At 32.1% G+C, this 18,694-nt stretch overlaps 1 protein-coding gene and 1 pseudogene across 4 annotated transcripts in view; one reads left to right on the top strand and one right to left on the bottom strand.

Annotated features, from left to right (window-relative positions):
• LOC110037500 (probable inactive histone-lysine N-methyltransferase SUVR2) overlaps positions 1 to 5,664 on the top strand; it is a 26,707-nt gene extending 21,043 nt beyond the window's left edge. For 3 of the 4 annotated variants that reach the window (XM_020742181.1, XM_020742172.1, XM_020742161.1), the window contains exons 8-10: positions 488 to 538; positions 1,799 to 1,892; positions 5,245 to 5,664. In XM_020742181.1, the coding sequence (XP_020597840.1) occupies positions 488 to 538; positions 1,799 to 1,892; positions 5,245 to 5,264 (165 nt within the window). In that variant the 3' untranslated portion in view covers positions 5,265 to 5,664. The remainder of the gene's footprint in view (positions 1 to 487; positions 539 to 1,798; positions 1,893 to 5,244) is intronic. The other variant, XR_002295345.1, reaches the window with a different exon arrangement.
• Positions 5,665 to 6,354: 690 nt separating this feature from the next.
• On the bottom strand, positions 6,355 to 17,589 carry LOC110039301 (annotated as a pseudogene).
• Positions 17,590 to 18,694: the final 1,105 nt, after the last annotated feature.

The raw sequence follows: 18,694 nt of genomic DNA, 5'->3' as shown, positions 1-18,694 counted from the left end.
GGCTTCCCGTATGAGCGTTCTTTTATATATTATAATATAAAAATAATAATATAATATATTATAAAAATTATATACCAAATATTATATAAATATATAATATTTATATTATTTGAGTTTAAATAGTATGTAAATTTATTTTTATGAATAATTTATTTTACTTTATAATTTACAGATTTTAAATTTTAAAATATATTAATTTTTTTGAGTTTATAATTATTTTAAAAATATCATAAATTATATATATTTATTTATTTATTTATTTAATTTTTTTTTATTTCGAACAATCACTGTTCGTGTTTGGTTCGTTTAGCAAACCGAACGAAAAAAATTGTTCGTGTTCGTCTCGTTTGCTTATCGAACGAATCGAACACGAACACTCTGGCGAATCGAACACGAACTGTTCGCGAACAACGAGCTTTTTTGACAGCCCTATCTAAAGTTCTCGTTATAGCAGAATGATTTATTTTTCATTCATCCAAATATGCAGCTCGCTTATTTTACTGCAAGAAAGGTGGAAGCTTTCGAGGAATTAACATGGGTGAGTAGCGACAAAGTGATTTTTAAATTGTCATTTTATGTTTCTTTTTTTCTTCGTATTTTTATGGTAATTGTGGTTCTTTTAATAAAGTAAATTGTCTTGCTTTAAATACAAGCTGCAACAATTTTTTTTTGCTAGCTAATTGAATTGTATTGTAAACAAGATTATAATGGATTTTTGGATGCCATGACTGTCGTTGTCATAATGAAGAGCGCTCCAAATGCCAATGGTAGAATCAGGGAGGAAGTTGCTTTATATGTTTTGTAGGTAGAACGGGCTAAAGGTGGAATATCCCTTTTGTAACAAAGTGTTGGTTTAAAGTGTTTTAAGCTTAATCATACAAGCTATAGTTTACAAAGAAGTAGAATTTGCCAGAACAGGCAAATTTTTGGCTGAAGGTAGTATTTAGAAATATGAGTTAAACACTTATATTTAAATTTGTATCACATTATAAATGCCTTTCTACAACTTTTTTTGTATTTGATACAAATGGGCATGATAACAAGTTCCTCACACGTAGATGAATGTGTGGTACTCATATAACTTGGTAGGTTACCGCGAAGGCATTTTAAATTTTTGGTAAAGAGGATAGTGGATGGTTGTGGACTGCCATAAGTAGCTTGTCTCACAATTTCGCGTAATTTATGGCATTGTTGGATGATTTGTATCTTCAGATGAAATACATTTGCATATTATCATCTATGTAATGAAAAACGCCTAATCCTAAGGACAAAAATAAAATACTTGTGAACTTGGGCGGATTTACTTTCTGCAAGCTAAGTGGTTATGTTGGCAGTTTTGAAGAGATCTAATTATGAAGTTATCTTGTCCGTCTTCTTAGCACAAGTCTTGTTACGTGTCTTAAAGTTTGAGCTTTAGATTGAGATTTTAATTTTATTTACAGTAATCAGATTTTGCTGGGACTCTTTAATTCGATGCCTGGAATTCCTCACCTTGATTGGAGCACCAATAAAGATGGTTTCTCTCATTCTTTAAACATATTTTGTACTTGATTCTGCGTGTACATTTGCGCATTCATATGGATCGCTTGAGAGGGTTCCGACATGCATATTTGTTTGCATGTATATTTTAGCGGGAATGTGTATTTACATTCAAACTTGCTTGATTGCATGTCTTTTTTTTCTTTTCTTTTTTTTTTTTGAAACAATTCTTGCTTGTTTATGGTTTCTGCTATGTTTAACACTTTACATGCATTGTCTTTGAAGGAAGCTCTTTGCTTATATGTACACTGATTTGCAGGATTATGGGATTGATTTTAAGGACCTCGAACATCCGATTAAGACCTTTAAATGTCTTTGTGGAAGTAGATACTGTCGAGACTGCTGTCGTTCAAGTTAGTACATCTCTTTTAAGCTTATAATTCCTTGGGTACCTGGTGAGAGTTTCGAATTTATGGAGTAACAGTACCATCATATGTAGATTGAATAAGATTCTTATCCAAGCAAATGAATGTGATCTTTTTGAAAAAAATCATGCTGATATAACTTATTTATGCACTAAATGTCATTGTTCCAACTAATACTCCCGTGTAGGTAAAATACGAAAAGAACAGGCTCATGTAGTTCTTTTTTTGTGTTTTGCATTCCTTGGCAAGTAATAAATGGCTGTACAGAGTTCCGTTTTGCTGTAAAAGCGGCAAAGCAGCAACAGCAGGCTCATCGTAAGAACAGCGGCTCCGGCTCAAGGAAAATCAGCAACAAAGGGGCTGGCCTTCCTTGGACTGGAATAAGGCCTTTTGGACTGGACCATTGCAACGGAGAGGAAGAAGAGGAAAATGATATTAACTTTAGAAAAAGCTTTGAAGAATTCTCATTTCATTTTTTCCTGAATTTTGAACCTCTTTGTAAGCAATGATTGTGGGAACGTAGTTTTTTTATTTCACATATAACTAAATTCCACCAGGAAAGACATCCTATATATAAGAAAAGGTGTAATTACAAGCTAAAAGATAATTCATGGAGGAATTATCTAAACCGAATTTTAATTTTTATATAAATGTCCAAAGAAGTTTAAAAATTCAACTTCTTTATTATCTATTGTATTTTAAAATTCGATCTAATTATCTAGCTTCTATAGCCTTGATCTCTTCATTTGCTCCTATGGATTCTTGACAAATATTTATTTGATCTCAGTTGTGTGATATGAGAATCACCACTTTAAGCAATTTTCTTGGGCCATTAAAACATTGAAGAACACAATCTCTTAGATTCTCTCGACATGTTGTCTAATTCATGGCCATTGGAAATTTATTTGATCACTTAAGACATATCCCTAATCATTGATTGTCTATGTTTCTATTCCAACCTGCTTATTGATCAAGCTTTGTCTAATTTGAGCTGATATGAAATTGGGGAAGATTCAAATTCCAAATGCTTTCCTAAATAAAGTACAGCATACAGCATAGCTGTGCGTCCGGCTCGCATTGTTTGCATGTTAAGTTTTACCACTAGAAATAATGTAGAGAAGAATTAGGAGACATTGGATCTGGAAGGAACTGATACAAGAGTTAACTCAAACCACAATAACAATGACATTATTATTGAAATCAAAGGTTACAACGGCGACTCTTCAAAATAAGAATAAAACAACACAAAACACACGAACACCCTCTAGGGTGAGAGTGGCACGGGTGGACACCGTCTGGTCAGTACTAGTGTTGACTGCTTGGGGTGATGCGATAGCAGCTGGAGCGTTGGAGAGGGGCGCTGCAGTAATGGGAAGGATTGGTGGGAGCTGCAGCAGGGCTTGGAAGGTTTGGAAAGTGGTTGTGGACTGGGACTGGAGGTAATTGTGGCTGTGCGGCAAGCAAGAAACGGGGAGAGGGGGAAGAGACTGGCAGCTGGAAGCAAGGGTACCGGAGAAGGGAGGATATGAGATCCAGAAATGAATTATTATGGAGAAGATGAGATAACAAAAACATAAATTACTGCAGCTGGAGCGTTGGAGAGGGGCGCTGCAGTAATGGGAAGCGTTGGTGGGAGCTGCAGCAGGGCGTGGAAGGTTTGGAAAGGGGTTGCGGCATGTCTGGTCTGGGACTGGAGGTAATTTTGGCTGTGCGGCAAGCGGGAAACGGGGAGAGGGGGAAGAGACTGGCAGCTGGAAGCAAGGGTAATGGAGAAGGGAGGACATGAGATCCAGAAATGAATTATTATGGAGAAGATGAGATAAAGAAAACATAAATTACAATTTCTCAATTTTTTGACTTGCAATTGTAAGGGTTATTGGTAGGGAATGGTTGGTATGAAATAAATGGATGTGTGTTCACAATGCAATTGTGCGTACGAGCGTGCTAGCTAGTGGGAGGGAGGGAGAGTTGATGTGTTTTATGATGTGAAAGCAAAGGGAATTGGTATAGTGGAGTTGGAGGAAGCATTAGATGAGAGTAGTAAAGAACATGAGGCACATCACATGCAAGTATAATAATTGAGTTCGCAAATGTAATCTTAAAATTTAATGGATTTGAAAAGCTCAAGGGCATGGGCTCCTTCAAACTTAACGCTTGTATGCACTGTCTAGAGAGAAGGTTTTTGGTTGAATATTAACGTATCTAATCTTTACTTTTTAGTGGTAGCCATTCATTTTCTTGAAGCTGGAATTATTAATTTAGAATTTATTGCTATTAGGCTGTTGGCTAAGAGTGGTTTTTGACCAAGCAAAAGCATTTTTCATTCTTTTTGCTAGATTTTTTTTGCTGTACATTCACGTAGAAACAAAGCACAGGATTTACTTTATCAGGCATATAAAACTAATGCTTTGATAGATTTAATACGTTCACTTGAAGCATAAATTGATTAGTTTTTTTAATCATTAGATATAATGTTTTCATGAATGTAATTAAGGAATACTTTTCCGTTCCTATGCTAACCAACAAAATAAGCAGAATTACTCAGTAAGATTAACATTTAAGTAAATTTAAATCCTTCACTTAATAATTTGTTCATTCAGCATAAACCAAAATTAACAAAATGTCTCCTCGATAAGTCTATTTGTTTTGGGCATGTTGGAAGTGTTAACGTAGAAGCTATGGTTCTTTTCCTCACAAGTTGGTCTTTGTGCTAGTTTTATTAGCTTTCATGATTTGAACCGTGAAATCTTAAAAGAAAACCTAAGAACTTATTCTTTAATTGAAAAAAGGTTTATTATAGATGAAAGAAAAAGTTAGTTAAAAGATTATTTGAGCACAAGTTTTGAGAAAAGATGTATACAAAATAGGCTTATCACCCAATGCAATACCTTTAAGTAAGAAAATTTCATACGAATCACACAGTTGTTATGTATCTATATATCTTACGCCTACATTTTCATATATACATTTATAAAACTTCGGTACATAAGCATGTGCACCTAAACTTGCATATTTACATTTATAAAACTTTGGTACATAAGCATGGAAAGGTGTATCTCACTTTTAAAATGTTTTTCACTTTTGAAAAGTAAATAATAGTGATATTTTTTATATGATATTAAGGATTGGAATGCTATGCAAGTAAATATGAAAGTATAGGTGTTACATATGTATAAATGTAATAATTATGCAGTATGTGTGTAAATGCTCCTTAAAAAAGGATAAAAGTTGCTGCTGATGCTGATCCTTTTTTCTCAGTGTAGCATGATATTTCCTTCTCTTGAATTTGTATTGCATTTGTGTTGTGTTTTCTGAGCGAGCTGTTTGTAACTTCTCACAGAAGGTAGAAAAAGAAAATGAAGCTCAGAATGAACTGCAGGGTTTCCAAGATTCAAGATTGCAGCGACTAGCAGCGACTAGCAGCAACAGGATATCTATCTATGCGAGATTTAAGAAAAAAGTTGATCTCATGCTCTTTTCTACAGTATTTATGTTTGTTCCAGATTTAATTGTAATTATGGTGCTGTTCAGGACTATTTCTGCTAAAGAATTGTAGTTTTCTACAGGTTTTTGTTGGCGTTGAAATGTGTAAAGCTGTCTGTAAAAGTGAGAGCGAATATTATGTGTGGCATCCGCATCTGTAGATTGATGATATTTACCTGAAGACCATCCCAATACCACCAATCTGCACCTATCATGTACGCCCATAGTATTTTATCATAAAGTTAATGAGGTTATCAGTTGAGCTCCATCTTGTTGTGTTGTTTTTTATATGTTTATTAATTTATTTAAGTAGATTTCTTTTAGCTACTTAAAATTATTATCTATTGCTGCATAAGAATCATATGATGGATTTTATGTTTCTGCATAAAAAAAATTTAAAAAAAAAACTTTTTTTTTCCTTCAAAGGTTCAAAAAAGCATAAGAATCATATGAAAGGTTCAAAAAAGCATAAGAATCATAAAAATTTAAAATTATTATCCATTCAAAGGTTCAAAAAAGCATAAGAATCATATGATGGATTTTATGTTTCTGCATAAAAAAATTTAAAAAAAAAAACTTTTTTTCCCTTTTTACCATTGCTTTATTTAAAAAAAGCTGCTTCTCATTTTTAGAAGCAGCAACAAAATTATAGTGAAATGGAGCAATGAAAGTTGTCTGAAAAATAAAATCTATAAAAAAATATGCAGCATTGAAACATAATGTTGAATTCACTTTATGTATATTAATTTTTTTTTTTGAATGTGAATTCAACATTATAAATTTTAATTTGAGCAAAAATGATTTGAAAATTTTAAGATAATTTCTTTATTTTTGACTGTGATGATTGAATTTGTTACTAGATTGAAAAGGCAATATTTTACATTCCTACAAACAGTAACAATAACCAATTTTGATTTGAAAATGTGTGCAGTCATATACATATATCTATACCCTATTCGCCCAAAACTGCAGAAGAAGCTCTGAATGGTCCATATCAAAAGTACCAATAGCAAACATTCAGACTACAGCAAAATGACTCAAAAACAACAGAACATAACATATAAAATTGCAAAAAGTTTGGGATCGCAATATTACCAAAATCCAACCAAATTAAAACTCAAAACATAACCCATCAGTAAACTTCATGCAAAAAGAAACCAACCAGTCCAGCCTTCTCTACATGAAGAGATTGGGCCTGGAAGCCTTGAAGGTAGTCTTGAGCTTCCTGGATGGGGGCCTCACCTTCTTGAACACAAGAGGGAACTTAATCTTCGAGTCATGGAACTGCTTCGTGCTCTCGCGCTTACAGAGCTTTGAGGGAATAGTTGCAGTCTTTATAATCTGAATGCACGGGAAACGAACCCGGTGGCGGGACGCCATCTCGTTGTACATTTGCTCGACGGAACGTCGTGTCCCTGTACTCCTTGTACATGTTGTGGTAGCCGGTCCTGCTCTGGTAGCGAAGCCAGATGCCGTAGTTCTTGATCTTGGTAGGATATTTTTCAAATATCTAAAAAAAAAATTGAAATGTTAACAAAATCAATATTTTATTGAGAAATTTACATACATACCACACAATGCTTATGTATTTACATTTCTAATACTTAGAATTTGATATTTACACGTGTAACACATTGGTGTTATGAACCTATGCATGAAAATGTGTATTTCACTTTTAAAAAAATAATGATGGTGGCGGTATTTTTGATGTGATGGTAAATATTTGAATGGCGTGCATGTAATATGAATGTAAATACAATGAGAATTGTGTGGCATGTATGTAAATGCCCCTATTTTAAAAAGCCTGAAAAATGCAAATGTTTAGCATTAGGCCTAGATATTCTAAGTAGTGTTTTAAAAATCTTTAAGTCCAATAATTTTTATTACTAATCGTTCAACACTAAATTTCTTGTTATCCAAAATTGAAATTATAGCTGTGAACAGAGATGCACATTATGCATATAATAATTTTTTGGAAGATTATACGTACCACTCAATTCCTATGTGTTTACATGTCTAACACCTAAACTTCAATTTTAAAATACATATCATCTTACCTATGCATGAAAATGTGTAGTTCACTTTTTAAAAGTTAAAATGGTGTTTTTTTTTTAATGTGATATGAAGGATCTGGGTGGTATAAATGTAAAATGCATAAGTTAGGTGTTAAATATGTAATGGCATAACGATTGGGTGGTATTCATGCAAATGCCCCCCTTTTTTGTGTGGGAGAATCTGGATTAAGTGGGCACTTCCATGATCTAATTTCAATCTCAAACATTTCTCAATCGCAGTTAATTCATTGTTTGGATGTATATTTTGGGCTCCAAACAATTCCTTTTGACCGTCTACCATGCTCCAATGCATTCATTAAAAGAATAGTTTGGAATCTCTCACTTAAATAGCTAGTTAAGTTTCCTTTTTCATGCAAATTGATGGGGGTCAATAATTGTATTTTCAAGATGGCCTTATGGACTTTCCCAACTTGGGGATTTCTTTCTCTTGGACCAAATATTTTGGCTTCATGGAGTTTATGACACACAATTACATAAAGAATTTATTTTAGTGGTGATCCTTCGAATTTTGTGCATCAAAGTAAAAGTTTTTAGATCTAATCAACTTTTTCAGAAGTAAAGAAAAGAGTTTTTGTTGCCCCAAGGTGAGCAAAACATGCGCCTTGCTCTGTCTTCTAACATGTATATCAAAGGCCCTCTATTTATCCTTAACAACCTGGATGACTTTGTTTCCAAATTCTTGTGATTATCTATCCTAAGGATTTCAATATTAACTATAAAAACATAACTTTCTTACAAAGATTGGCGGCTAAAAGACATTTAACGACAAGAAAATAACTCCACAAGGGATTGGACACTAAAACTAATCCCTTCATGTTCATTAAATAAATTAAGACATCCACCATTGATGTATCATTCTTTATTATTATCAATGGTGAGTTCAAGGTCTATCGACTCAAAAAATAAAATTAGACAAAGATATCTCTCACCCCTCCCCCGCTCCTATTTAGATTTACTCCAGATATTTTTTCCCTACTTACTGATAAATATTGATGTAGAAATCTTCAATGAAAAGAAAACCGAAAAGATGCTTACATCAATCCTCTCAAGATTTGCTTATTTTTGGTAAATCCAAACCTAAAGTCATTGGATACCCTTCACCCTTCATAAATTCTTAGGAATTCTTAGGGAAATTTTTACATTATTCTTAAGCTTGCATCCAAATTCAACAAGATAAAAATATGCTTTGCTAAGTCTAACCATAACACCATTTACATGTGAGATCCTTGACATCAAGTGCACTTTTCTTCCCTTTGGTAGGCTAGGTCATTGGCTCTCTTAACTGAAAGCACAAATTATACAATTTGTGAGAATGCTAGAGCTTGCCAAATCTATTAATTGAATTCATTTAGCCAACCAATCTATATCTGTAACAAGAAATTATATCTTCTAAGAATTTTCATTATCTTATTTAACCATTGTATGGAGAGAAATAATAAGTCATAACTCAAATAAACAACTTATTGTTAAAAGATCACGCATGAAGTGTACATCGAACACAACAATATAATGCAATCCTAAGAAAAAAGCCAATAACCTTGAATTAGATATTAAAGCATTAGCTGATTTTGTTTGTTCCTTTGGATGATCTAATAAGACCTCTTTCTTCGCAGCTTTTCGTTAGTTTCTTTTTTTAACGTTGTTCATCTTCAATTCTTTTTATGGTTCCAATGCCTCTATAGTTTACATTGTATGCATGATTGCCTTCTAAGATTGTTCCATCAGGTGTTATTGGTTTTGTGATTTTTATCTGCTCTTATGGCAGCTCGTAGTTGTTAAATGATGGATATTTTGTTATTATATGATAGAAATTACTATTTTGGGAAAAATTGAATTACTACTACTAAGTTGTTAAACTACTTTGGTTCAACTCATTTGTAAGAAAACAAAAATGATCAATTATAAAAAGTCTTTTAAATCACTAAATTTGTTCCCTTTTTGGGCTATTGCTTGATCTCCTAGTGTATCCATCTAGCCATAGCATATGTATTTCTTGTAAATTCAATTTATTAAGCTTTGCTCTCAACCTCGTTATTTCCAAAATATGATTTTTGTAGTTGTTTCTATATATATTTGACTGCAATAAAATTTATTAAAAAAAACTACTGAGGTTAACTCATTTGTAAGAGAAAAAAAATGAACATTTATAAAGAGCATAGCAGGTTCACACTAGTAGTGATATATAGAAGCAAGAGGAAGTAAGCATCAAATAGAATTTTTAAAACAACGAATGAAACAAGAATTACTTGAAAAAAAAAAGAAAATTTACATACATATTACCTAATTCCTATGTATTTCCAAATCTAACCCTAAATTTTGTTTTTTTTTTTAATTATACCACCCAAATCTTTTATATCGCATTAAAAATATCTTCATTTTAAATTTAATAATGCCAAATAAACCTTATGCATAGATAAGGGGGGGTGTAGGTAAAAACTGAAGTTTAGATGTTAGATATGTAAATACAGTTTAGATGTTAGACATGTAAATACATAAGAATTGAGTGATATGTATGTAAGACTTCCTAGAAAAATGTGACAAAATTTTGAGCGTGGGATGGAAATAATCTTACGAGTCTGTAATCTCTCAAATTAGAATAACTGCTATAATGGTTTTAGTTCAGCCAACAACTAAATTAAATTAAGAAATCCAATCAACATGTAATAAGTGATCCCCAACTCAGGCGTATTACCAAAAGGGTAAACAAAATCATAAAACTATATTATTAAAAAAACAAAAAAAAAATGAGCAAAGGGAAAGCAATTGATATAGTTTTTAAGGTAATATTAAAAGTAAGCATACTCCACTTCTTAATTTAAAACATTAATGAACTTCTATTGAATCATATCATTACAAAAACATAAAGCTTACCATACAACAACAAGAAGTAAAATAAGTTCGTCAATTGTACAAATAAACTTAGTATTTCAATTTGACAATTAAACAGAGAACATCAGACAAAAACGGACCTCGTTAATAGCCAGAACTTGGCCGTTGCTTTTCTTCACTTTCTTCAATTTTCTCAAGAAGTACCTATTTCAAGGAAAAACAAGAACCGAATTAACATAAAAATTATTAAATGTTGACAAAACTTTAGCACTAGACAATAAGGCGGGTCTGCCTACCAGAACTTGGGGTCTGCCTACCAGAACTTGCAGAACTTGGATTTAGCCCTAACTTCATTAGTAGCCCATAACTTCATGCGATAAATCTTTGGATGTTCATCGCTTGGCGTCGGAAGGGCACGGCCAACGACTTGGTACTGATGAAACTGCAATTTTAAAGCAAAATGGATAAATTTCAATGTTAAACTATAAAATACACTTAAATAATCTTATTCATAAACAGAAAGAAGAGAATATTTTCGAGCAAGAACACTTAAAAAAATTCTAGAGGGAGAGAAGCTGAAGGAGATGTTATAGAGGAAAAGGGTGATTGTTACTCATTTTCATTGGCTTACCCTGAAACCGCCCATCAATCCTCGGAAATGTTGACGCCGATCAAGCTCCCGCAGCTCTTTGCTAAAACAAAACACATTGATAAAATAAAATAAGGAACAATAACTAAATATATTATTTGAAGCCTACTACAACATTCAAGAGGTAAAGAGAAAATTAATGTATATACCAATATAACATGAAATAAACTATAAAATGTAATTAAATGCAGCACGATCACTTTTAATAAATCAAAATTATATCAAACCAAAAATCATGAAATGCCAATGAATCAATTAGTTATAAAATTAGCTTTTAAAATTATTAGATAACTACAAAATATATCATATCAAAATCAAGTTATTAAAGATAAATCAAATTTCCATATAAGCAATGGTTATTTGCACACTGAAAAAAAAACAAAATTAACTTTTAGAAAGTGGTAGCTCGCACTTAAGGAATTTCGACATATACACAATAATTCAAAAAGTTAGGTAAGGCCAAAAGATCAAGCAAGTTAGCAAAAAACAAGGTTGGAGCTGTAAGTGATCAAATATATTTTTAGGCCCTATTTGGATAACTTTCTATTTTCTATATTTTGTTTTTGAAAACAAAGAACAAAAAACAAACAAAAAATAGTGTTTGTTTATTCACTTCTTGGTTTTTTTTACTTTAATTTTAAAATACACAAGACTTGTTTTCAAAACATTAAAAACAGAGAAATTATGTTTTTGTTGTTTTAAAAACATATTTTTTGAAAAATTGCCTATGCAAGGCTTCGCCGCCTGCCGCCCGCCGCCTGCCCTGCTTCCTGCCGCCAGTCACTGCCTGTTGTTGAAGATCCCCGCCAACTGCAGCCGGCAATCAACGCTCGACACCTGCCCGTCAGCACACCAACTGTTGCCGCCTCCCGCACACCCGCCGCCCACCTACAGGTAATGCTTTGTGTTGGGTGGAGCAAGGAAGACGTCATATATGCTATGGATGGCAGAGTTTAATACTGAAGCGCACATAGACCCAACCGTTTTATTTAAAATATAGTTTTTTAGAAATAAAAAAAATATGTATATAACCAAATATGTTTTATATATTTTTTTTTTGTTTTTAAAAATATATAAATCATAACAGTAGCAAATGCATTTTCTAAAAACAGAAAACAGAACAAAGCAAACTAAAAAGAAAAAATAAAAATAGAAAACAGAAAGTTATCCCAACCAGGCTTTTATTTTCTTAGTTGGAGTTATAAGTGATGAAATATATTTTTATTTTCTTAGTCATATGTGTCTTTGAAAAAGGATTCATGTAGCCGACCCCATGTAGTGTGATTAAAGCTTTGTTGTTGTTGTTTAGTCATATGTGTATTTGAATATAGAGTTTGTTAAGACAAATAGTACATATGAGTGATTTAAGCAAGAAAATAATAGATACTTAATATAAATTAATCATAATATTTTATATTGCATGATATATATCGTACCATAAAATCACTATAAAATAAATTTGTATTGATTATGATGTTCCAAATATAAGCCAATCATGGTATATAATAATAATTATATAGTATGACTAGCCTTTATTTTAAATGATTAAATCACCAATAAAAGTTATTTGATTATATTAATTTAAAATTTAAAGTACTCATACTATAAGACTTATATCATATTACATAATAAGTTTTCTAAATTAATATAATTAAGCAATTATGATGGAAAGATAAAAAACAATTCAAATTTACTAATTATAGTGTACAATGAGAACCATATAGTAAAATCATCAATAATTCGTTAAATTTAGATATTTAAAATTTTGAGTTTAAGAACTTAATATTTTTTTAGACTATAAATTTTGAGTTTATAATTAGTGAGAGAACTTGGAAAGAAAATTTTCATGAGATAAATTCTTTGATATTCAATTTATAAATTTTAAAAGAGAGTTTTTATGTAAGTGTGGTTAAAAAAGTAATCTTCTTCTATATACATTATAATCGTTAGATTTGAAGGTGCAGCTGTTTTATGAGCTATAGATTTGTGTTTGTGAGAGATCTCTTGATCTAAAAAAAGCTTATGTGCACTTCAGTGACATTAATCAATATATTGGAGTATTAAAATTTATACTTGGAGTGAAAGATACGGTGTAAGATTTTTTCATTACTTATTGAGAGAAATTTCTCTCTTTCCATGACTAATAGAGAAATAAATAGAACTTTAAAATGGCATACTCAAGATGTGGATGTAGGTGTTGATGCTGAACCACAATAATTGGTTTACATCTCCTAACCCTAATTTTCCCTTCACTTTTGACAAAAGATTTTCTTGTGAGGGTGCCTCAATATTTGATGTCATATATTTGAGCTTGTACCAATGTCGAAGGTTGTGATCGGGTAAAGCCCTTGATAAATTGTTTTTAATAAGAAAGATTTTCTTGTTTGTTAAGTCCTGAATTTGAAAGTTGTTACCACTGAAGATAACATAACAATTGTTCTCTTTTGTAAGCATATAAATAAAATTATGAGATAATTTAGGTGCTCTAAAGATGGAAAGATAGTTTATGCTTACTATCGGGGGTTGGAAGGATGCCATTTCCAACATGAGTGATGGCAGTGTTCTGAACATTGTCGACCACTACTTTGTTCGAGCCTATGTAGAGAACTGGCTATAGTAAATTGCTCATATGAGGAGTGAGAAGGGCAGTTGTGCCAGTATTCATAACCCATTATTGGGGATGGGCATTGAGTTGAGTTTCGAGAGCAGTAACTTTAAGAGGCAGAGTTTGCTTTGTATTGAAGGTTGGTTTTGTGGCAACATTGGGTGGCTAAATATTCCTTTTTATTACAGATTTGAAATATCAATATGGTTATTGGTTTTTGCAAGTTGTTGTTGGCTTGACATTTGTTGTTTGCAAAATAAAACTTTATGGACATTGAGACCCTCTTTTGCTTTTATATGTCAATAGAGGTGTATGTTGAGTGATTTTGGTTGTTTTATTTGCCAAGTTACATTCCTCATTATGTAAAAAGGACTAAAACCAGTTGTGTTTGAATTGTTGTCTTGAAACCTTGATAGCTTGTTGGTAGGTCATTTAAAGTGTACAGAATTATATCTTCATTGATCTAGAAACTTGCAGTTGCAATATAGTCTACTAGATTTTTTATGACAACATATTGAGACGTCGTGTTGGCTCCCATAGTAATGTTGTGGAGTTCATTCTTGAGTTGAATGAAAATTGATCTATTTGAGGATTGAAATCGTTTTTCTAATGTGCCAAATTTTGACTGTGTTGCGGAGGAGAAGGATATATGGGAAATTTGAGGGAGAAATGATGAAGAAAACTACAATAGTGAGGCTTCTATCTATGAGTTATCATAAGAGATGATCGTGATTTTCAATTAAGCTTCCGATCTCATTTTAAATGAATCGTGAAGGGATTGGAGCAGCGTCGTTTAGAAAAGAGAAAACTATTGGTTGTGATAAATTTGGAGATTGGTATGTTCCAAACAAGATAATTTATTTGTGTTAAAGGTGTGTTAGTCACAAGCTTGATATAAGAAATCAAGAATTTTAATGATGAAGGTATATTTATCTCATTTATCTTGTTGAAGGATGTTGTGAATTTGTTGGTTTGCTTGTGTTGATGTTGAGGAGATGGAATCCATGGTGTTGTTAAACTATTGAAATGTGAGATGGAGATTGAAGCTTGTGTGGTTGTAGGATGACGTTTGCGACTTCGAACAGATGAGGGATAGTGTTCGACTAGAGCAGAGAGGTGTGGTCGGCCCAAATAACTAGTTGTGGCTTTATGTAGGAGGGACCTCATTCAGACGATTAAGGCTTCGAGCATACGTGGAACAACGATCACAACATCAAGGTGTCAGACGGGGTTTGCGACTTCGAGCGAGTGAAATACAATATTTGGCTAGAGCAAGGAAGTCGGATGGAGGGTTCTGGCTTCAAGTGCCTCTAGATGTGATCTTGAGCAGAAAGGGCAAGAGAGTTTCAAGTGCATGGAAGAGGGGAAGAGCTACAACATGGATGATGGAGGAGACAGAGGCCTATTATTCTTATATTCAAAAATTTTTACATTCAAAAACTGTAAATAATAATATTTTGTGTGCTATGTATGTAAAATTTCCTATATTTTTACATGATTTAAATATTATTAGATCATTGTACAAATTTTTCTTTGCATCCGTCTTAATGTTTTTATTTGTATTTGGTATGTTTTTAATTAACAAAGTTCGACAAAAAAATTTGGTTTACACGAGTTTCTAAAAGTAATGTTTTATTTTACTTGTAGTGTGTTAGCCTATGGTTGCATCCCAGTGGTAATAGTCTGGGTATTATTAAAAAAACTAATTACATTACAATTATATGAAATGCATAATGTTGTGATTAAGACATTAATATTTCATTTGTCTAATCTACAAGCAGGTATGTAAGCATTAATCTAAGTCTATTTATGTAAATTTAAAAATTATAACGTCCTTGAAGTGTACTCTAGAGACAATCATTCCACTCATATTATTTTAATTGTTATAATTTTTATATAATATCATTTATATAATTATTATTTGTTTTAAATTTGCTATAAATAAATCTGTTTTTGGCTTTGGCTAGTTCGTCGGATACAGCCCTACAAAGGAAAAAGGGATGTCAGAGGCTGTCCTGACATAATTATTTGAGCCAAAAATTGAACCCTAATCAAAAGCAAATACATTTATATAGTAGTAGATGAATAGGAGCGAGAATACTCCTCTCCTTGAGAGACAACCCTAGGCTAAACCAAAGAACTGGTCGACCCCCTTGAGGCTCCCTTGTTGAATTGGTTCAACAGTCGGTTCAACCCTCATGTGAGCCCTGCGTCACAAATTCTTCATCATTAGCAGTTTATTCTTTGGGAGTTTTGAACACAATAACTTTAACCTAACGTGTGACGAGTAGATGAGTTTTGTGACTTGAAGCATCTAACATGCAATTTAAGCATTTGTCTCAATTTTTAAAAAGAATGTAAATTTCTAAAGGAGTACCCAAGAATCATGCATCCATAATAGGTTCTTTTGAGAGTACATAAAATTGAAGGCTTGATGGTAGTTGAGTAGGACAAAGTCCTTTTAATTGGATATCGCTACCATGGAGTTTTTGTTCATACATCATCTAGTTCAATCCATGGTCATTTTTCATCTTGCTTATACACTCCATAGGTTTTCCCTTTTGTAAATCACTATTACAATTATAATCATACAAGTATCGACTTCAACTTCAAGGATATATTCAACGTATAAAAAAATAAGTACTGGTGAGAAATTCAACTTCCCCTTCAATATAAAGAAGCTTGCTTCATGGTCATCACCCCAATAAAATTTCATATTCTTGAGTCAATAATTTAGTGGCAATATGGTAGCGTTAAATTTCTTATTAAACAACAATAAAACATTCTATGGAAGCTTTGTACATCATGAATGTTTGAAAGTGCAGGCCAATTCATTTTTTTTTTTTTGTTTCATCTTCCTAAATAACTTGGCCGCTAATAAGAAATCCTAAAAATAATATTTATTCACCAACGAATTCACATTTCCTTAAATTTAGGAATATCTTCTCCATTTCAAGCGTAGTGAGGATTTGCTTTTGATGTTCCAATTGATCTTTCTTATATACTAAAATGTCATTGAAATAATCCAAAGTGAATTGGTTGATGAAAGGCTTTATCACTTGGTCCATTAAATGCATGAAAATGCTTGAAGCGTTACAAAGTGAAAAAGGCAAGCATAGAGACCCTCCCTAGTTTTGAAAGCTTTTATTTCTAATTTGTAGGCCATATGTGAACTTGGCGGTATCAGCTTTGTAAAAAATGTTTGAGCCTTCAACCTTATTGGAGTATCCACGCACATAAACCAAATTTCATCTTCCTATGGGACCAACATCGCAAATATGGCACAAGGGTTGGGGCTTACTCAAATTAAGTGCCTAGCAAGTAATTCATCTTTGATTCCTTTCAACATTGCTACTTGGTGGACGATGATATTGAGCGCAATTCGATGGAGTAGAACATGGGATAAATCAATTTGGTGTTATACTAGCAATTAAAGGAATGATTATTACTCGTAAGTCAGAAAGTATTTAAGTAAATCTTCCAACATTTACTGGAATTGATGCGGGACTGGTCAAGGAAGCTTTGCTGACCATGAGTTGGATTACTTCGCTATGTTTAATGTCCACAAAAAGTTCAATTCCGGTGATGGTAACAAGTGCAGGTGACTCGCCTTGACAAAGCTTATGTGCAATTGGAAGGTTTAAGGCCAATTCTTTTCTCTGGCCGATGAAAGGAATAGTTGTTCTCCTTTACAAGGTGAGTTGTAATCCTTACCATGGTTAGGAAGCCTGGACGACTAAAATAATTCAATCCAAGTTGCACAAAACGTCAAATTACTAAGAACTGTAGGATTACCAAATCTACTAAAACCGCAGGTGAACCTAATAAGAAGATTCTCTAAGCCGAGATTCAAAAGAATAAACAAAAAACCGAAGGAACATAAAAGAAAGATCGGAACACGGGAGAAAGAATAGATGGAGGAAGTAACTCACCAAGAACGTCCGTCAAGAGCTCCTCCTTACCGCTTCGTTCACTTCCCTCGTCTGTCGGATGAAAGCAGCCGCCTAGATCGATCGAGATGAATCGGGTCAGAAACCCTAACTCGCCCGGTCATTTTGTATTGTCTGAATGACGGAAATGCCTTTATTAGGTGCTGTGAGGACCGTTGATTTGAGAATCCGTAAAGATCGGACGGCGCATTTTGGTAGAAAATATATGATTTAATGGTCATTATATTTCATCATTTTTTCACCATTTTGTTTTTTATTACTTATGAGATGAGACATTATAGCTATAGGCATAAAATTTATATATATTTAGTTTTGTTAATCCAATATTTAAAATGTATTTTATTAAATAAAAATAAAATTTATATAAATACCATACAATTCTTATATATTTGTATGCATGACATCTAACCTTTAATATTATTTGCATAATGCTCAAATTCTTAACATCACAACAAAAATCACTACAAAAATCACTAATATTAATTTTTAAAATAAAACATATATTTTCATATATATGTATATAATGTAATTCTATTTTCTAAAAAAAAAAAATACAAATAATTATTATGATAACCTAAGGGTTAAAACTTTAAAATAAGAGATTAATAATCTATTATTTTAAAAATGATTTGGCAACGAATTCAGTAAATCCAACTAAATTCTATGAAATTATTTGATAACGTGCGTGATGATTTAATAGTTTGTTATATTTGTTATAATTAAAAATCATAATTAAAATTTAATTATTTTTTATTATGATAAAAAATAATTATTTAGTTATTATTGTTTTTATCATATAGATAAATAATTAGTTATTAACTAAACTAATTTATTTTTAGAAAATTTTTATTAAACTAATTGCTTATTAAACAATTTTTTAACATTAATTAATTATTCATTATATTAATTAAAAATGTATTTTAAATTGACTAACTATTAAATAATTTAAATTTTAAAATGTATTTTTAATTAAATAATTACATATAAATGTATCTAAACATAAATAATTTGATATTTTATTAATTAAATCAACAAAATTAACTTCAATAAAACTAAATCGAAACAACAATATTATCCATTATCCCACTACACCTGTAACCCTCATCTACATCACTCCCCTTCACCTGCTTAAAATGCTCACCTACGTCCCTACCACCTTCTCAGTTTCGCCCAAAACCATTGTCTTCATGGCCAAACCC

Source organism: Phalaenopsis equestris, unplaced genomic scaffold, assembly GCF_001263595.1.
Source record: "Phalaenopsis equestris unplaced genomic scaffold, ASM126359v1 Scaffold000002, whole genome shotgun sequence".
NCBI lineage: Eukaryota > Viridiplantae > Streptophyta > Magnoliopsida > Asparagales > Orchidaceae > Phalaenopsis > Phalaenopsis equestris.
This window is presented reverse-complemented; position numbering and strand designations above follow the sequence as displayed.